The 22,083-nt window shown below is 35.6% G+C and overlaps 1 protein-coding gene across 1 annotated transcript in view; it reads left to right on the top strand.

The window, feature by feature from the left end:
* Window positions 1–21,553, top strand: part of MIPEP (mitochondrial intermediate peptidase) — a 77,050-nt gene extending 55,497 nt beyond the window's left edge. Inside the window, exons 17-19 of the mRNA XM_026065924.1 lie at window positions 8,935–9,056; window positions 9,839–9,912; window positions 17,277–21,553. Of these exons, the coding sequence (XP_025921709.1) occupies window positions 8,935–9,056; window positions 9,839–9,912; window positions 17,277–17,371 (291 nt within the window). The 3' untranslated portion in view covers window positions 17,372–21,553. The remainder of the gene's footprint in view (window positions 1–8,934; window positions 9,057–9,838; window positions 9,913–17,276) is intronic.
* Window positions 21,554–22,083: the final 530 nt, after the last annotated feature.

Below are 22,083 nucleotides of genomic sequence, written 5' to 3' on the forward strand. Positions count from 1 at the left end.
TCTTGACCAGCTGCTTGGAGAGACACTGATGTTGCTCAGATTCAACTTTTTGGAGTGTTTTGAAGAGAGATGAAGTCACAAGTCATTGCTCAACCTCTTGAAGTTTGTGTAAACCCTTCAAAGTAATTTTTCACATTGCAATGTAGGAAATCAAAGTTGTTTACACAAAGTGCAAATCCCTGCATTAGTTTTTGTATGGACCTTCTTAAAAGTATGTTATAAAATCAAGTCGAAGAGTCTGGGTTAGCAAAAAAGATTAATAAAGGTATATGCAGAGAACTCTGGAGAGGCAATATTTCTATAATTGATTAATAGCTAAAAGCCATTTCAAAAAGGTTGTTGCCCCACTGAGTACTAAAGTAGATGCTGGAACTTTCAAAAGCTCTTACAGTCACCCGTGAAGGTTTGTTTAGGTTTCTATCTTTTTGGAGTTGAGTTCAATTTATGATAAAGAAAATACTGATAGTGAATATTGTGAAGGTTTGTTTTCTAGTGGTTATATGACACTATTCACTGGGCAATGTATAGCAGCAGGGTGTTTACAGATACCATAAGATATAAAGCACTTCTAAGGAAACTCTTTTTACAAGTGTTAGCCCCATGAAACTCAAACATACCTTAATGATAATATTTACATGTAGCAGAGCATTTTAAGCAACAGTGCAAAAAGTAGTTGCATACACCTCTTAGTAACGTTTTGAAATACCTGTATGTTCTGTAGATTTACCTTAAATATATATATATATACACACACACACAGTATAAATGAAAATTATTTTGTTTAGTTGTTCGTATTTCTGTTCTCACATCTCAAACTTGCATATTTTTAAGGATTGCAGTACTGGAGCTGTATGTATTTGATATTGATATATATAATTGAATATCATCATTTATATAAACACAGGCTAGAGGGCCTCAAATGAGATGTCTCCAAACATAATAGGAGATTGTTCTTTCTATGAAAAGCTTGCAATCAAAACAGAAAAGAATGAGAGAGAGAGAGAGAGGAAGGAATGCTGCTCTCGCTTAACAGGAGTTGGCAACTAGAATGAGAGGGTAAAAAAGAAATAGTTTCTTCAAGTTCATATTACAATTTGTGTCGGATTCAGGATTAGAATAGTGATCCCCTAGATCCCCATCTGGTATGGCCAGATATTCTGGCAAAAGATAGTAAATGAACTATATTGTAAAATAGTAGCTATCTCGTCTTCCGTTGTAAGTAAAGATGCTTTACGTGATTAAACTGGATTAGCAAATATATTTGCAGTTATAGCTTTGCTTAGAATTTTTCTCATTTTTGTAAGAACTTATCTTAAGCAGTATTCATGATGTTTATTTTAAAATAATAAGTCAATACTTAAAATCTGATTTAATTGTAGTAAAGAAACGTTGGGCTTCAACCTGAAACTGTACACAAAGGAAGCCTTGATGACCTGACTGTAGTTGTCTGAGGCTTTTGAATCTTTAAAACTTAGGTCGTAGTAATAACTGTTCATTGTTATCAGAATGGTGTGTGTGTGTGTATTGCATATGTATGTAGATAGACTTGTCTGTCAGAACTTGAAGGACTCTTGGAAATTTTCAGATTGCATATTTTTAGTATTTTACTGCTAAAACTAGTTATAATATTTACAAATAACACCGTCTCTCAACTTGTACAAATTAGGTCAGCCATGGGACAGACATCAATTTTCATATCTCTGCTTTTCAATCCAAATTTTAAGGATTTTGGAGCAATGCAAAATCGTAAATGTAGCTTTCTGAAGTCGGTATTTTTGTGTTCTCCTCCCCCTCCCCAGTCCCTTGGTGGGAAGGAGAGGAGAGAGTGAAAAGTAAATAGTTTTAAATGGTTTTGCTATAGCAGCTCAAATGCATTAATAGATTATAAATAAAAATGAAATATTTTAATTTATATAATTCAAAGACCATATGGTACATATCTAGAATCATCTAAGTGGTTAATTGCATGTTAAATTCCTTTCCTCTTCTCCAGTGTAAACAACTGCAAAAATATTTACATTCCCTGCCCTGCTAGATTTATTTATCATTTCATAATAAAAACACAGAAGTGTTATAAATTGAAATCTTAATCTCTTGTTTGACTCACTTTCTGAAATGGCAGTGATGTCTCCGAGTTGGTTTACTTTGCAGTCTCCCACTGCTAACCCAGAAATGCATGACACTGGAAAAACTCTGAAGAATATTGATGTTAAGCAAGTTAGGGGGGCAGCACAAGATGTGGTTTCTTGAAATTAACTTTCTGTTATTCTAAACAAGATTAGAAACTGCAGCTAAGGAAGTGGCTTTAAAAGTCTTCATTGGGCTCTTTTATTATTGTGTAGCTCCAGAATGGTGATGATGTAATTCTATAAAACTCAGAGGAGTTCAGCCCAAACTATGGAAAAATAAGTTGAGCAAACAAGCAAATGCATACCTACTGAGAGGACTGTCCCTGCCAGTCAGTGACTGCTCTAGCTTTTCCCCAGAGGTAGCCACTGACACAAATAGTTTGCAACCTCTACAATCCAAAGCTCATTAAATTGCTTCTTCAAGTGAGAATGAATGCAGGATGTCTTCAAAGCATGCTGTAAACTTACGTAACAAATTAATATAATAAGGAAAAAGAATCTGTGATTTGTTTCCGAATGAAGGAGAGAATTCTTTAAGCTGTAAAGCGTATGTAATAATCCTTTTCTCATTTTGTAAATTAAATGAGCTGTTTAAATAGAAAAGTGGAAAAATAAATTCTGTTACGTGACAATTTGGCCTCACCAAAATAAACACACCCAGGAGCAGAACTTGTACTTTGGAACCTGGCAGCCCCACAACACAGACTTCTGCTAGCAATGCTGTTTCTCTTGTTCCGGTTACTGGGGCGGTGGGGAAGAAAAAACCCTATGAGAAGCTTGTCTGCAGACTCGGTTCTTTTAGGAAAGTGAACATAGAGCAGCTTCATAGAAGGGGCATTCCTTCACACTAATTCTGAGACATTGCAAGGAGAGGATGAGACTTAAATTTTCTGTACTTGGTGACTGGATGTTGTTGTTCCATGCTGTGAAACTTCTTAAGTATCTTTCTTGGAACAGGAGAAAAGTGATACTGAACTTCTGTCTGGGATAGGATATAGAGGGTATGAAGAGTAGGAAAATGCAAAGAGGAGTCAAAGGAATAAAAGTGGGACCAGCTCTTCTGGTCACCAGATAGTAAAGTTTTTTCTTTTGCTAAAAACACTTTTTCCTTTCAATACTTTTAAAATAATGCCTTCACAGCTAGTACAGTGGAACAGGAAATCCACTAAGCTAAAATGTGTAGTGTCCAATCAGATCTGCACGATGCAAGAAATCCACCATTTTTTTGTGTTGAAAAGTGACCTCAGAGTCCTTGATCTGTAAGTTCCAGCTCTTTATGTTCTGCTTCTGACTCTGGCTACATGACTGACACAGTGCCACAAAAACGTTGCCAGTGATAACTTTGAATGTGCTTTTTTGCATGCTGGAAGCAGTATTGTCCTCAAGTTTCACTAACACTGATGATACTGTGCTTCTCAGCAGAGGTAAACAGCCTGTACAGATTGCTGTGCTAGTAGGGCTGTTCTCTTCTGGCTAGTCCAGTTACCTGAGCCAGGAGCTTCTTCATGACTCTAAGGAGTTTTTGACCCATGTTGATAGCCAAATTCAAGGGCATTAGAAGCAAAATGTCAAGTTGGTGCCAGACCTTGGGGTTCTCCACCCAGTAGCCCCTGAAGGAGATAAGTTGGCTGCTCCTCCATTGGATTTCCTGCCAGAAAATTAATTAATTTAATTAAGAAGGGGGGGGGCACCAAATATCATCTCCATCAAATATTCTTCCTCATGGAAACTGTTCAACAGCTTGCTCATTGGTGTAATTACTGCAGCACACATTTTGTAATTAGAAGACTTAAATGACGTAAATACTTTTCTTAATTTAGTGTTGGATCTTTTCAGGTTATCACTTGTGATTTTTGTCTTAAGATGCAAAGCGAAATGGAGACATTTAAATATACTTTGAAATAGCTAGCAACTAATGGAGACTAAGTCAAAGCAGAGTTTTGAAGAACATTTTGAAAAGTCTGAGTGCTTGTCAGAAATACTTGAGTAGTTTTGCACAACCTTCTGTAGGTTTTTTTCCTTTTTAAAGGATGTAGTAGCATTTTGTAGGATGAATTCTATGTAATCAGTGGAATTCCCCAGAGCAATGATTACCTATAATCAAACAAAAACTAGGTTAGTATGTAGTAAGTTACCTAACACTGTTCTATAGGTTTTTTTCTTTCATTTTAGTCTTTTTAGGACCATGTCTAAATTTTTGTCAGTTGATTTTTGTAAATAACCTTAATGTTTCTAAATCCAGAATTCAGATCATTGAATCTTATATTAATGTTTTTTATCTTCAAAACAGTTAAGTTTCACTGATCCTACTGTATTGGATTTCATTCATTAAAGAATGATTTTATTTCATTCATTAAAATGAATGAAATGGCTTAACTTTTAAATAACAGATAAGACTTGTAGTAAATTCTTTTAATTTCTCCTAGGGCAGTAGTCCTGTCCCCTCTAAAGATAAACAGGGTGAATACTTTCTTCTGTCCCCTGACTACAAAGGACACTTACATGGCTAGTTTGGAGAAGACACCTTATTTAGGTAGCTAAAGTGAAATGAACTGAATCCTGTGCTAAGAAGGTAGCCTGCAAGTACTTTATTTAAAATTCCTGAGAAGGTATAATAATACAAATGCATTGGTGAGRTATGTTTGTTTGCTGTTGGAAAGGATGAAAAGCCATTGCACATGGGATTTTGGAAATATTCCTGACATGGTTATAAGGGAAGATTGATAATGTTGATGGAGAAAAGGCCTTTTTAATAACTGTAGTGGATCAGGCACACACCTTTATTTCAATCTGTTGTGTTGTATAAAAAAACAGGCATGAACATGACCTTTGGATGGCATATTATCATAACCCATGGGCTATGCTGTAAAATGCACTGTTTTATAAACTCCTGGAATTGGTTCATGAAACTTTTTGAAGTAGGTGATTACTCAGAGTGTTCATTAACTTTCTAGCTGCTTACCAAAAAGGTGTTTATTAAGGAGAGTGCCCTAGCTGAACATGTCTAACCTCTACCCTTTCCAAAGGGGAAATTGATATGTCAGATTTTTTTTTCTGGATATGGAGAGATCAGTCAGTGTTGGAAATAACACAGTTAAGAAATCAAGACAATTTGCATCTATAGGTAGTTTTATTAAAATAGAATTTTATGCTGAAAGGCAAACTTTAATTTGAAATAGTTATAATGATGTGGGGTTTATATAKAGAGAGAGAGAGATTATAGAACTTCTTATGGGACTGTTAGCCTATATATGCTTGGCCTTTTTGATTTTTTTTATTGCRTAGATACTAATCTCATCTGTACAAAGTAGGAATACCATTTTAATGGAAGAAGGAACTTCTTGTGAGTTGGGGTGATGCATCTTAATGTTTAAATGTTTTTTTACAGGGAGCAAACTCCAGTTTTGCAAAGTAATTGCTAGAACATCATAGAGTTGGAAAGTGTGCTTGGGTAATGTTGAAATATTGAAGATATAGGATGAAGGGATTAGGAATTCCTGATCAGCAACTTGGTGCGAGAACTGAGAAAAAAGCGGGAACAGGGAATTATGACATGCTAGTTACTCATATTCTAGAGTGGAAAAAATCTGTCCTGTTTACGAAACACATTTAAAACTCCAATATATGCATCAAACCTCATAGAGAATAGCAGTGTTTGTAATCAGATTTCCTCAGCTGCTGTTTGCAACATGAATAAAATCTCAGTTGCATGATGTCTTTAAGAATGGCAGTCACCTCACCTAACTTAAGCTAACCAAAGTAGGTTCCTTTTGTAATCCAGTGAAGAAAGAGAGAGTCATCTATATCTTATGTGTCGTAGGCACCTCTCTTATGATAGGTTGACTCATCCTCTGTTTTGTCTCATTTTTTTTGATACTATCCCATTCCCAATGAGTTTTTCTGTTTTCAACCTCATCATATTTGAGGGCCTCTGTAAATGCAGGGAGGGATGTGACTAACATCTTTGCTTGGTCTTTATCCTTCCCATTTTTCTTTTGAAAGGAAAAGATTTGAAGATTCTTACTTAATTATATTAGCAAAGATAAGGTCAAACAAATATCTCTTACATTTGGACAGAGGATACTGAGGCCTGTTTTAGGTACAGACTCCAAAATAAGCTGGACAAACTGCTGAGAAGCTGTTCTTCTTGCTTACTTGTGCTGAAGAGTTTCAACAAACCTGATGAATAGAATAGTCGATCATCTTGGAGGTGAAGACATGAGCTCTTTTAGGCGCAGACTATTAAATGCCATAAAAATAGAGTAAGTTTTCATATTTGCCAGGGTATTCTGTGAATGTTCTTCTTAGGGGCGGCAGGAATATTTGACAATGGCAATGTAAGCTGGGCTATTGAGGAAGACACACTATTCTAGTTACAGCTTATATGATGCATTAAAATCGTTCCTGTCTGATGGGGGAGGTTGAAATGTTCTTCCATATGCCAAGCTCAGAGAGAATGTTTTTTCTTGTAGCAGAGGAAGCAACTTGGTCTTTCAGGAAACTGATCTATTTGGAAATTATTTACATTTCTGGGTATATGAAATCAATTCATCAGTAAAGCTTTCCCCATTCCTGAGAGTTATACTTTCAAGTTGAAACTTTTAATCCTCAATTGGAAAACTTACTATAGAAGAAAATAAAAACTGACATGTTTTCTTCCTCAGTCTTCTAAAAATACAGGCTCTCTGATCCGTTTCAAAATGTGTTTTCAGTTAAGTGATTATGGTTATAATTAAGGGACTAGTTAGAAAAACTGTAGATGTTAAGTGTAAATGCAGCAACCACAATACTTTTCAGAGCAAGGTGGAGAATCTGTGTCCAAGCTGAATGTTATTGAGAATTTGAATTATAATGAGATATGGTACAGTAGAGTTTGCTTTAAAGAAGAAAATCATTCTTAAGTATTTGCATCATGCCACAAGACTCACAGGAAAATCGGTAACATTTTGAAAATCGGTAACATTTTTTTCATCTCCCCTAACTTTGCTGCCCAGAAGTTAGGCTTCTTCTTTAAGCTGGTTGTCTAGGCTCCCAGTAAAGTCTAGACTGGTCACCCATAGAGAATGATTTTGTTCCATCTATCTTGGACACCCGTCTTAGGGTGGAAGTAACATTCCTTTTAAAAATAGCTTTTTCGTGGCTGAATTACAGCTAACTTTGAGAACATTGTTTGGCAGATGTTGCTCAGAAAAGGGAGCTAACAGCTTTGTTTCTTATCACCTGTTCACAATGATATGGGTAATAGGCAACTATTCTCTACCTTTTTTAAGGTATAAAGACTGATTAAAAGCCATATACTTTCTTTTATCACCATGATACTCTTCCTTGGTCAGTTTATTTAACATATATGTATGACTTTGACTTGCCTAATGGAGAATAAGAGGATAATCAGCACTTTCTCAAATGAAGAAACTTAGTTTATTTCAACTGCCAAAATTCAGGAGAATGTTACTTAGCGTGTAAAGAAAATAGTCAAAGATAAATAGTTCTGGAAAACTGCTAATACCCTCTCACTTTTCTATTTCACTGCTTCCAAATTTCAGCCATCAGGTTTAAGATAAGGAAACAAGCATCTGACAGCCCATGTCTTTAAGTTTAAAACATCTATTAAGCTACTTTATTGTGTCTTCCAGTTCCTCTTTAAAACTCTCTTCTGCAGTACCTACAAAAATCTTGACAACAGTCATATTACTAGAATATTAAGATCTCTGACTTTGGATAAGACGTACGAGATGCATGACTTGACTCCTCTCGTTTCCTCAGAATGCCAAAAGGGCAGAGTAAGTTTCTCGCTCTTTCTTCTACAGATTCATCCACCTTCAATTCAAAATATATATATATATAAACCTGTAGGGAGATTATATATTTTTGGTTTAGATCTGCTCCCCTTTTCATGTTCCACCAGAGAGGTTCTGGAAAATCTTCATTCTTGGAGATGCTAATAATTTGACTGGACAGGGTCCTGAGCAACCTGATTAAAGTTGGCTCTTCTTTGAGTATGGGTTGGACCAGATAACCTTCAGAGGTCCCTTCCAAACTAAATTACTCTGTTACAGACAGAGAAGAAAAAATGGGATTTTCCAATGGGATTTTCCTTCTGTGAAAATAAGTCACTTCCAATTTTCCATGCTAAGGAAAGAGAAGAGAACAGTCAACACCAAACAGCATTCAAAAAGGAGTCCACCAACACTGGAATGAGTCACGAAGACAAGTGACAATTCATAAATGAATAACAATATAATTACAGATAGTAATTGCTATGTGTATAAATTTTAAAATGTGCAGACAAATCTGTGAACAATGACATTACGTGTGGATATAATTCATCTACCTCTGAGTCTTTGGCATAATGGGAAGCTGGATTTTAATATAGTATCAAGTACAAGTCTCTATGGTCATTTTGTTTGTGGGAACCATTTATAGACTGAACTTTTCCAAGTGTGACACTGCAATTATCCACATGGAAAATGATAAAATGTGGTGTTACTTGTAATAAGTTAATTGTGGCTTTCTTTCAACACAAGCAGAACAATATAGCTGTTATTAAATATGACTACATTTTTTACTGCTTGGTTTTCTCTCCTTCTGAACCTATTTATTTGTAATTTCAATTATCAGCATGCTGGATATACACTATTTAGTTGAAAAAATGTGTTCATTCTGGAATTTCTGGGTTTTTTTGTTTTTAATCATTTCTTATTAGTAGCATTAGATTTCTTCCGTCATACTTAAGAAATGCAGAACACTTGGAAGGACTTAAAAGATGTGACTTCTGTTCTGTTTTTTGTTTGTTTTCTCCTTACAGGCCTGGCAGCTGAGATTCAGCCATCTTGTGGGCTATGGTGCGAAATACTACTCCTACCTCATGTCTAGGGCTGTTGCCTCTATGGTGTGGAAACAGTGTTTTGCTCAGGACCCATTTGATAGGTAAAAGTAGACAATAAATTAAATAGAATGAAGTGGCATGCTACTTGCTTCTGGAAAGCAGGAAACAAATGTTGTACCTGGGGCAACATAGGGGTTTTTTTTGAATGCCATAGTTATTTTTTAAACTTTTTGTTGATTTTAAGAGTATAACGAAACAGAACATAACCATAAATATAAAGTGGGCTTTGGGACATGCTCATTGATGCAAAGAATTCATGTCAGCATTTTAAAATACAGGTGTGCAAGTTGGGAGGCACTGAAATCCATATTTAGATGTAATTAGGGAGCTTGATTTTCAGAAGTGCTTAATTATTTGTAATTTTCTATTGAAATCAAAAGCAACTGCAGGTATTAAACAAGCTTCATGTCACCAACTTCAAAGCTACATATAGGTGTCCTACTCATTTTGCTACATGTAATTAGGAAGTAAATTGTTAGATCAAAAATTGAAACTGTTCTTTTACCTTATCTAAATATTCCGAACATTGTAACAGAGTAACCTTTCCCCTTGGAGCAATGAAGACTAAAATGTTGTTTGCAATTTAATTTCTATAAATACCAAAACATACATATAAAATTTATCTAGTTCAGTTAATCATAGTATAATTTTGAATGTCATCTGAATTTGAGGAGTTGACATGGGATTAAGGCAGTCTTTGTTTCAGGATAGAAGTTTTCATTCCATCTCTGCTTCTGAGTTCTGTAGAGAGCCTAGAAGCAAATATGACTGAAAGTTGAACAGATTGTGCTTGCAGTTGACTCTAACATCTGTATTTCTTCAGGGCAATGGGTGAGCGTTATCGTAGAGAGATGCTGGCACACGGCGGTGGAAAAGAGCCCATACTTATGGTTCAAGGTAGAAAAAAAAAATAGGACTGTTTTATTCCCTTGGTCTAACAAGAAATAATTTAACTGTATTTTCCATTTCAGCCTTTTTAATTTAATCATGGTTTTCATAGGATTTATGAAAGAAAACATGTTGATTTATTTACTTAAGTGGACTGGTTGACAGCTTTGTTTCGTGTGTTAGTAAAACTCCTAGTGATTCATGGAATGAAACAGACACAAATAGTTGGGGTGAAGTGTTGGAAAGGGTTGTATTACAAAGCAGTCTAGAGAATTCAAAAGAAGAGTGTCACATATTTGAAGGAGGATAGATGACACCAACATAGATACCAAAAAAATAATATCTTTTACATGCATGAAATTCATAATAGATGCAATTATTTTGTATACAAGAATTTGAACTTTTTTTGACCATGTCATTTTGACATCATAGGTTGGGTTGTATCAGTACTTTGAACACACATTCTGATGAAATGGGAGCCTGAAGATTCTAATAAAGAAACATGGTTCATTATTCCTCTTAATACCATATTTGCCCTTTGAATCTGGAAAATAACTTTTTTTTAATCACTCATAGCAATAAAAAATACTATGTCTCATGTATTAAAAAAGTAGGTCAGGAGAATGAAGCAAGTTTGAGAAACTGCAGATTTTTATTTAGAATCTGTCGATGTGGTCAAGATAAAGACTTTTCTCTGTAATATTGCAGTATTCAAGCAAAACAAGTTTGCATTAGTATCAATATTCCATACCCGAGCACTTGATATGTGCTTCATATGATGGAGCATCTTTCAACTCATTCTGAAATTGTTGCCAATGTATTAATATTAATTAATTGGCCTCTGATCACTCCAATTTGGGATCTTGGAAGTTGTGTTTTTCTTTTACAGATAAGTAGGACAGTGGTGATGTGTCTGTATTCCATCACGAGGTCACCACGGTTTCATAACTAGAACATTCAGTTCTTTGACCCATCAGTTTATATTTGAGGCCATCTGCTCTCCCTAGAATCATCACACATATAGTGACTAGATGGTCATATAGTGGCTAGGTTAGCCTATTTATATGTCTGATATATAGATCAACTTTTCCTTCAGCATGACTTTTCAAATTTAAACTTACCTTTTTGTTTACCACTCTTGAAGAATCTGTATTTGTAACCTAACTTCAAAAACTGCAGCCCAAGATTATGGTTTAAGTAATTGCAAGAAAGAAACGTACAGCTTTACAAGCAAATCCAGTTATACTGTAAGTACATATGGTAGAGGGAGAAAGATTGTTTTTAAACACCAATTATGTTCATCATCTCTTTTATTTCTGGGATGTATTTTTAATTTCAGTGAGCACTGAGTCTTACTGGAATGTCCAAGAGGTTATGCTGAAGTTGCAGGCTGAGAGCTCACCTGAATCAGATATTGTTTGAATAATATAGAACTACACCTGGCCTTTCCTCCTTGCTGTAAGAAAACACAATAGAACTATGGTATAATCAATTTGGGGTTGAGAGTATGCATCAGTAATTTGGGGTAAAACTTATTGTTGGAATTCATCAGGAAAAAGTAGCATCCAGGAAATTTGAAATTTATTTTAAATTTAAAGGAAATACAAATATGATAAAGTATGAAAAGATACAGTGAAAACACACAAAGAAGTTTAACTGTGTCTTGTAATACAGTAATCAGATGTTTTAGGCGTTTCAGTATTCATAGTCCTCATACTCTTAGCCCTGAATTCATGTAGCAGTACAGACAGTTCATTCAGTTAAGAGCAATGGTGAATGATGGGAGAAGCAATGGCAATGCAACCTGGGATTTGAAGAAGAGAGTAAGCTATGTTAAAGGAATAGCTGAGCATATTGCAGGGCAGTGAACTTCATGTTAATTGTAGAGTGGTGGGATCTCTTAAGATGTGACCAAGACATCCATGTATATGAGACACAGTTTGATTTTTATTTTTTTCTTTAAATCAGTAAATTCTTAAATCACTAAACAGAACTGTGTGTCAATTTAAGGTTGGTAACTGTAGTGCCACCTGCTAGCATGTTTGTTCAGGTGTGAAAGGAGAACCAGATAGCAGTAACTCCCCTGCGTGTATCAGCATTAGCATGAGTGGTACCTGTGAGAAGAATATATAGACTGTCCAACTACAGAAAACAGCAGAAGTTTACAAGCTGTTTTCGCTTTTATATTCTGAATTTTTTAATATGACTTTAGAAAGAAATTTAAAAAGATATTAAAGATCATAAAAATTAATGGATAAATGCTTTTCTTAATCAGCAGAGTCCTCGCCTGTGTGTATTGCGACTTTCGCTTGTAGACAGTGCAGAACTTAATACAAGCATACTGGAATGATTGTCCATGAAAAATGAAATTTAGGTGACTCAGGTCTCTGACATTTAATAATTTAATTGCTTGTTTTGGATTATTTGGGTTTAAATCATTGACCACATATGATGTAAGAGCTTATTATGTATTTATACTTTATCACTCCTTGTTTATTACAAAAAATTGAGAATTTAAGCAGAAAAGAAAGAGCAGTTATTCCTCCTTTAATTTTTTAGGTTACTGTTTTGCTCAGCTTCTTATTTCTCTTACTTCATTTTTCTTTCTTCACTAAGGGTATTCCAAAATACCTGAATTCCATTTGTTGTTTGTTTTTATCAGTTACAAAGCCATGCTCCCACAGCAGATCACCAGACAGATTCCTGTTTACAGACAGATTCCACCAGACTTTAAAGCTTGTTGATTTTGCTCTTCTTCAGGGAAAAAGCTGAGAGTCTGTGGTAGTAAGTGCCATATTTCAAAAACTTTACATTATGTAGGCCATTATTTCAGGAATTTTCTTTATAAAGAAATGTGCTTTTACAAGTCTGACTTCTGGATACATGTATTTGGCCTCACCCTTCAAGAGCTTCCAGATCTCATTGTGCAGTTAGCCATATTCATTGACTGTTTGATAAAAGATAACTTCATGAGCACATTTCACTTATTCAGTTTCTTTGTTATGGTTTTCTTCTCAGAAGCTATCTATTGTCTTTCTTTTGTGTTTGGATATGACCCTAGCTTTTCATCTTGTTCCCACACGATTCCATAGCTTTACTGATTAGGAAAGATAAAGGATCTGACCTGCCTTCCAGTGGAGTCATGACAAGATTCTTGCTTGGACTAGAAAGCACAGTATACTTTTTTTTGTTTGGATTTGATTCTCTTGGCTTTTGTTTCCATTTAAAAAAAAAACACAAAGGCTTTATGACACCTTTTTTAACATTTTTTGAAGTGACCCCTTTTATCTTACCTCTGTGATAACCTACAAAATTCAAAAATAGTCACAATTACAAATAGGAGTAGCAATAAAATAATGAATGGATAGTGCTTGGTCCAAGAGGCTTCCATTTGTTGTTTCTAAAAGAGAGAAAATAGTTTGACATGAACTTGATTTCTCTGTCATTATGGGATGGCTACATGGCTCTTTATGACCATCTCCTGTACAGCAGTACTTGGAGTTAGGGATTCCAAACCCCTTTAACAGCGGATAACCCAGGTGTCCCTTCCAGGTCCAGCTGTGTGTGACACAGCTGGTTGCAGGTCAGAACAAGATCCAGGTGTATACCATCCCTCCCCCTTGGCACTCCTGGACTGGAAGGAAACCCAGGTGCACAGATGGGAAGTGAACTGCAGTGTAGCAAGTACCCAGGCTGGATGATCTGGAAACTGAGAGCATGCAACACATCCTGGAGCATGCTGGTCCTGCAGTTTTGATGCAGTCACATTGCCCCTGGGTATCTGAAGACTTCCCTCTAGATAAGAGATTGCAGAAGCACACATGCAGAACACATGTGCAGTTGTATTCTTGATTCATTAATGCTGCATTACATTGCAGATAGTCATATTCAGTTGTGTGCATTCATGGTAATCTGACCAACTGGATATATAAATAGGCATGCATTTGCTCAAATGCAGTTTGAAAATTTGTTTTTCCCTGCCTAAAGTGTACTTGGTGGAATAATTATGATGTGAAAAAGCTGTAAAGATATTCATATAATGATTGTATGTCTCTTTGAAAATATAAGAAGTATGCATAAGTCCTAAAAGGTGCTATGAATGGCAATATATGTTAACTCAAACTACATGGACCCAAAATAATTAGTGTTCCAAAGGGGCAGAGGCCAAATTTTGCCATAGGCTTTATTCTTCTCTCATTTTCCAGTGATTGTAGGTTGCAGCTAACCATCTCTCAAGGGGTGTGGTTAACCACAGTGCTGTAATGTGAGAGAAAACTTCAAAGCAGAGAAGATAAGCTATGCAGTTGCCTTAGGCTTGGGAGAGACTGATCTGAAATAGAGTTGGGCTGAACATATAAAATACACTCCTAGATTTTAAAACTGCAGCCATCAAACCTTGTGGACATCTTACTAAATCATTTAGACTGAAGTGCTGAGTACATACTGATCCTATATGACCATTCTTAACATGTCTGATTATTGTGGAAATACCATTGTTCTCTGTCCCTTGGAGTCATCTGCTCTAAAATCTGTAGTTATTTGCTTCATAAGGGCATGCTCTTTTTACTACAGCAGTTCTTCAGTGATAATTGCAAACAGTTACTCTTCATCCTTCCCTTTCAAAAGCAACATCTGCTAGTGTGTACTTTTGATAGCACTGATGGGAAAATAACAATGCAGTAGACCACTAATGCAAGATATCTGAAATCTGTAATATCAAAACTTGGAACTACTGGATGGGGGGCCATTTGACATCACTATTGCAAGAAAGATTTCAAATTCTCCTGCATATTTAAAACAAATCATATGGAATCTAAATGAATGTAATTTGTAGCAAGTTTTGAGTGAGATTTGGTAAGACTATATTCAGCCACACTAAAATCAATCCAAGTGTATTGTAGTTATTTATGTTTCTTTTATTCATTTTGTAATATCCAGGGATTGAATTTCTTATGATTTGCCATTTTTATTCAAGAGGGAAATTAAATCTAATTGAAGGTAATCCCGGAATCAGTCTGTTCTCTTCCTCCCACCCACAAATTATTCATTGTACTGTTAGCTTTTCTTCTTTTGCAGCACATTGATAGTCATGCTTTTAAGAATAGTCCACAGCAAAATAAAATTTAGTGTGTCATAGAATTAAATAAACATCGTCTGGACAGGCTGATTTTTATAAAATCAGTATTGGAAGGGTTTATTTGTATTTTGGGATACAGGTTTTATTTATTTTTTTTTCTATCATGGCCATTTTTATACTTTAATGAAAAACACTGTCTTGACAGCAATATAGTCATCCCTCCCTGTTATATCTGATAGAAAAGGGGATATTGGCTATAGAGAAATGGTTCTTTATGGAGCCACATCTTATAGATTGGGAGGAAGAGATCATGTCACCTAACTTTGGCTGTTTATACCTGAGATAGTCATCCAGGTTTCCTTTCTGGGCTATGGGGGAAAACAAGCACTTCTTAGGCACAGTTCCTCTCGTTATAAAGGAGGCCTGTGAAATTGGTCAGATGAGTGGTGCCCATGAAGCTCCTCCTTCTGTTCAGTCTCTAGAAATAGAGCCAGTTAGTTCAGATGTAAATGTCTGTGTAAATGGCTAAGGAAAGGCAAGATGACTTGCACTGTTGGGACTGGGTTGCTCCATCTCAATCAAAAAACAAAGCTCCAGTAACCATGCATGACAGTACGTGTTCCACAGGGCTGCCACCAGCGTCACCTTCTTAAAGGGTTGTCTCCACTTCTAGGAAAACTGCAGAAAAATAATATGGGTTTAAACTGTTTGTCTGAGGGAAATACTCCAAGGCTGTTAGGGAGCAAGTATGCCTGTCCCCCAGCCAACCCGCTCAGGAACCTGAAAGAGTGAGACTGTAACAGGTCATGGATCTCTGGGGAAGATGGATGAGTAGGTGGTATCGGGACGCATCTGTTTCTCAGCCCTGCATATAGCATGCCATTTTTCATTGTGCATTAGAAGTAATTCCACCCCAATTTTACTAAAATTAGAGTAGATGACAAATTTACCGAGTAGTTAAAATATTCTGTTCTCTTTCATTTTGAAAATAACTTAGTGCAGGCTTCACTTAACAGCATTTCAGTCAACCTATATATAGTATGAGGTTTGTTTTCCTTTTAGTGCTCAATATTAATCTAATGTGTCAAGGCAGTTTGTGTTGACACTTGGAACATATGTTTAACTCAGATGAAAATGTTATTCTCTGAGGTCTTAGCGGGAAACTCTTCTAATTGCTCACACAAAATTACCTGAAGAGCTGCTCTGTTTCTTGTTGTTTTTTTCAGTCATTGTGTTATAGTAAAAAATTCTGTTTTTGAGAAGAGCACAATTCTAATTTTCACTGAAAGCAAATATTGTTGAGGATGTGAAAGAATATAAAATTATGTACAGTAGGTGTGCCTATTAGGGTAGAACAAGGTTATGTTTACATTGGCAGTTGTCAGAAAGAACAGATCACTTCAAAGAAGTACACAAATTAAATTTTACATTATTTGGCAGCTGTACTTTTTTTTTCTTCATGCAAGCAATGTGCCAAATCTCTGTATATAATCATGAAAATATTAGTAACAGTGAAAAGACCAACAGTAATGTAATGTTCAGTACAAAGAAATATCTGAAAATAATTTCCAGGGTGTATAGTCATGCTTTCTAGAAAAGTTGTGTTTTGGGGGAGGAAGGCATGAGACTTAGTTGGTCTCTTTATAGAATCACATGACAAAATACGTGAGCCTGATTCTTAATTAAATTTCCCTGTCTGTTATCCTGTAGCTGTATGATACAACTAACATACATAGAAATTATAGTTTTTAATAAAAGGTTAGCCCTTGTCCTGTAAAAAAAAAAAAAACAAACCTAAAAGTGCAGTGTACAGAAAATGCATTTGTTTGGGTTTTTTAGATGTGTAACACTTTGAGACTATATGTTGTTTTTTCTGGCGACAGTATGTTTTATCTGGCTCTGTCAGGCCTGAGACTCAGCAGATAAGGATTTAAATCCTTGCTCAATCACTGATTTTTTTCAGTCATTTGGAAATGACCGAGTCTGGCCTGTGTCTTGGTTACATTACTTTAAAGTGGACATAATTCCCAGCCTAAGCAAGACTGTAAGGATAAAGATCAGTTCACAGTCATGAAACCTGGCAATTTTGTGATAATGTGTAATGGATAGTTAGAAAAAATTAAATATTCCTTACATGGTATAATTGCATTTATTTCTTGTCAAAGAAACATAGTGGCTGTTGCTGTCATATGAACTGTGGCATTAAAAGTTAGTTAGTATTAAGCTTTATCATTAGCAAAACTTTCGAGCTGATGGTATTCTTGCTAAGAGTCTATTGTCTTTTTGTTTTTTGTAGGTATGCTTCAGAAATCACCTTCAATTGAAGACTTTGTGGATGCCCTTGTTTCAGACTTAGACCAGGACTTTGAAACGTTTATCATGGACTCATAAAAATGTAGAATGGAACCTAAAGTTTTTATGGAGGATTGCATACATCTTAATAATTGCAGATACAATATTGTTGTTATTGGTTTAGCTTCTTGGTGAACACTTGTAAATGTTTGAATATTCATGGTGGTAGAACAGTATTAAATAATTTCAGTGGAACACCTGGTTTCATTTATGAAGAATGATGGCTTTCAGCTTCACATGGGCTTAAGCACAGAATATGAGAGAACAAATACTCTGGCACGTACTATTTAAAAATTTGATCTTGTAGGAGCAGGTGGCTAAATGGGAATCAAACTCATCTTCAAGGTGGGTGGAGTCATATGAATGGTCTTTCAGTATGTATTTACTGGATTCAGAATTAGTACATAACTGTCAAGTATCAYGACCAAGAATTGTTTGCACAGTCCATTCTCACATGTTCTACATGAATATTCTGTTAAGTGTGTTTAACCCTATTCCTTGCAGGAGTTATATCAGAAAAGCAAGTTGTTTTTGCTATGGAGAAGAAAAAATAGAAAGAAGGTAGAAATGGAAAACTAGGAATAGTGTGTGAGATAAGGAGAAAAAGATGGATGGGAGAAGAAGAACAGTATTCATACAGGTATCTGAAGGATGTGAAGAAAAGAAATACCTTGCAACATGAAAAAGGCAAAGAAGTGAAATAGGTTCCCCATATATTTTTCCCAATGGAAAATTAGTCATGCTTTTGTAGCTGTGATGATCCAGTGTGGGGGTATATGTGTGGCAAAGTTTGTAAGTAAAGATAATACTTTTTATTAGACAAAGCTTGTGAGCAGGTCTTCAGGTTCAGAGTGGAAGTAGCAAACTTGAAAGCTAAATACAAAAGATGGACCATTCATCATATCAGGAGCACAGAAGGATTGGGAGTAGGACTACAGTTTGTAAGGTGCCATAAAACTGGTATTGCTATTGAATTATTCATATTATCCAGAGTTAGAATTTAGCTCCTAGGCTCATCTTTTGTAGATCTTCCTTTGAGGATCAGTAGTCATGTATCAGGAATAGAGCCTTTGTTTTGTGAGAAGTATTCTCCCATTGTTAACTGGGTGCTTTTGTCCTTTTATCTGTTATCTGGGTGTGTTTGTTTTATTGTGTAGTGGTTGTTTAGTTTTCCCTGCATTTCCTAAGTGCATAGGTGCACTGGGTGAAGGATATTATGCTTTGGTGAATATGGGCTGATCAGCATTTTGATAGTTCTGTTGCAGAGAACAATTAATGTGGAAATAAGTTGGCAAACTTTGCTGTTTAGGTACAGCCTGTTTCCCACATCTTTGTTCACAGCAAGCTTCTTTTCAGTGATGAGCGGAGGGGTGTTGGGGGCTGTTTAAGGTATAGAAGAGCAAGTTCAGGGGGAAAAGAAGTCATTCAGAACAAAGATGTTCTTCCAGGAACAGTTTAAGGTGCAAGCATAGTGGATGATAACCAAAGAAGACATTATCAATGAGGGTTTCTTTTTATCTTGAGGTAAATTATGAAATGCTATTTGAGGGTTCATTTAAAAAAATGTGATCAGTTTTTCGCTAGGGAAACGGCCTCCTCTGTTAAAGGTCTTCTGTAGGTTGTTGCAGTAAGTGTCCTGCTCAGAGTAAGTGTGGTGAAAGAACCAAAAGATGGAATAGAAGGCTGAGAAATGAAGGCAAATAGCTGGAAGAGAAGCAAAAGTGGAGACGCTTGACCAAAAAAAAGTAGATGTTTGGGAAGGGATAAATAAGGATGAGAGCTGATGGAGTGGGATAACAGACTACTAAATGAAGGATAAATGTAGATGGCAAAAAGGAGAAAAGCCATTAATTTATTTTCATTTTCTGGTTAGTAACTTGTTTTTTTAACGGGATTTGTGCTATCAGGTATTATTTGATATTTTGCTCTACCTTCTCACTTTGTTTATTCATAATAACTGTTCGGGGAATTTGTCTTGTATGAATAGTACTGCTGTTCTCTTAGAACTGATTTGAGCCATTTTTTAGATATGAAATGTCTTTCACTGGACAATAGCAGGCATGTTTTCAGGCATGTACCACAAGCAGGTTTCTCTGTTGTATGTTTGACTACATTCTGTATCTGCAGTTGGTCACTAAGAAGAAAGAAATAATGGTTTCGCTTAACAAACTAGGTGGGTATTTTGTTACAAAATAAGTGATAAAAAGACTAAACAGATTTAAATTTAGGTGTAAGTAAAAAAATGTTGTGAAGATGAAAAGTTCTCAAAAGGATACAATAACTCATGAGGATGAATTTAACAGCCCCTTATAGAATAATGGAAATATGTGTCAAAAGGAGTTAAAGGGTGTTGGCAGGGGAGTCTTTTGTTGTTTTTTGCATGTTTTCTGTGCTGGAACAAACTACCAATAATCTGGAGTTGGCACATGTTGAAAGATTCACTGTGACAAAAAGAACTTAGCAAAAGGAAATCCTTACCCTGACATGGGCCTTGGAGCATTACTGTAAAGAAAATAAAGCATCATAATTGGTGGAATAATGAGAGTATTTAAACTTAAGAGATCTCCCCTAGATTTCACTTTGAAAGGAATTGAAGTCATGTAGGTTCCAGAGTTTAGATACACTTTGCCAAAATACATATGTGAGTCATTGCTTTATGCCCATGACTGCTGTTATTTCCTTAATTCACTGTCTCTTTTGATCCTTCTGTAAACAATGATCCTTTTTTATCAGAGTGGCATCAAACAGCTTCTTCCTAATACTGAAATCAGATATAGACAAAGAAAGGGAAAAAAATCTCATATTTTGCCACAGCAAAGTGGACTTCAACTTATTGTCACAGAGTCATAGCCTTTGGGACATTTGACAAAGACAAGAGCTGATAGTAAAATAAATATAACTCAGAATGACAGCTTTTTTTGTGAAGAAACTTTGTTGACTCCAGTGTTTTTTGTTTTATGAAATACCTTTGAGGATTGAACAGTAGACAGGATTAAGTCTCCTGAGAACATATTATATCACCACTATGATGCTTACTGCAGAAAAGGAAATATTATTCTAAATGAATTTTTTCTCCTCTTGGTAGTTCTAAAAATGCTTCCAGCTGTTCAAATGTCTGATGCTTTTTCCTTTTTTTTCCCCCCTCTTTGAGAGACTTTTATTTTCCAGAAAATATGTGTACTTTCAGTAATGTGAGATCTCTCTTGTGACCATCAGTGTAACTCTCCTTAAACGTAAAAACCACTGTAATCCTTTTTCAGCATTCCATATTTTCCCATTGGGGCTGCTGAATGAGTTGTCCAAAAGTTGGGTTTGTAATACTGTAGCTCAGTGTCATAATTCTAATCTGAAAATTAGAAGACTTACATAACTGGAGAATTGTTTGGTATTTTAGCTGCTGTAGAAAGTAAATAGTGAACATCGTTAGAAGAAATAATACCGTTATGCAATACTGAAATAATAACATATAGTTAAGTCATATAAAAAAAAAAAGCAGCCAACATTTGATACTGAGGTGTCAGCTAAGCTTTTTTCCATATTTAATGTGATTATTCTTCTGATTCACCTAAGACAGACTGAAATATTGTTTAATAATTGCTTGCCAGTGAAATAAACTCAACTGGTGCTTCATGGAATTTTAAATTAAAATTAAAATTGAATCATGAATTTTCTAAATGAAATTTCTAAATTACCTAAAAAGATAAAATGAGCAGAGGGCAACAGCTCAGTAGGCAAGGAGGAGAATAAAATAGGTCAAGGAAGAATTGAATATAAATTAGAAACCAGGCAAGAAAAAATATTGATAACAGAAGCAAAATGACCTGTGGGTCACAAACTTAGGGAGAACAAAAAAAGGGTTTTTTTTCCTTTGTGTTTTTACAAAGAAATAAGTATAAAATGGAAATAACAAAAAAGGCAGACGTGTTCAAAAATGCTTCTGTATTGTCTTCAGTGAAAAGTCAGATGGAAGAATTATTATCATGTGTTGATAAAATACTTTCCTTCCTACTGCTAAAGATATTAAGAGCAGCTTGTACAGTGGGTCAGACTTGAATCAGTGTGCAAAGATTTAAAATGAATGTATATTGAAATAATGGAGCTCCTGGCAGGACATGCATAATCAGAGGGTATTCAAATGCTAAGCAGAACGTGTTTCCAGAATATGGGTCCTGCCACAGTAACCTTTTTGTAATGAGTTAATAAATTCTGTTGAAAAAATAATGATGTTCGTATCATGGACTGTGAGAAAGAAATTATTTAATAGTGCACAGTAATCTGAATAAGAAACAAAGTTCGTAGATGATACTAAGACGGAAGAATGAGAAGTAATGAAGAGGATAGATCATTGTTACCCAGCCATGTAAAAGCCTCAGAAAATCAAGGCTCAGCAAATTTGCATTTCAGCTGATTTGACAGCAGGAGCAATGGAGCATTGGAACACACGTGTAGGACTCTGCTGTGGATGACTGGTCATCACTAGAAATGTAAATCAAAATTGGACAATTTTCTGGAAAATATGCTCTAGGTTAATTCAAAGAAGTCCCACAGCCTTTGTTATGCAAGAGGACAACCATCTTTTATGATCTTATAAGCTATGAATGAGCAGAATATTTTTGGAAAGAAGTTCTGTCACGAGAGTAGCGAGTCTGCGCTCCTGGGGGAGCTGTCCTGCTTCGGATTTCGCCAGTAAGAAAGGATACCTGAGCAGAGAGCTGGAAAAGCGGCAGGATCCAAAGAGCTTCCCTTGCTTG

The sequence above is a fragment of the Apteryx rowi genome, unplaced genomic scaffold (genome assembly GCF_003343035.1).
Source record: "Apteryx rowi isolate R43461 unplaced genomic scaffold, aptRow1 scaffold_233, whole genome shotgun sequence".
NCBI lineage: Eukaryota > Metazoa > Chordata > Aves > Apterygiformes > Apterygidae > Apteryx > Apteryx rowi.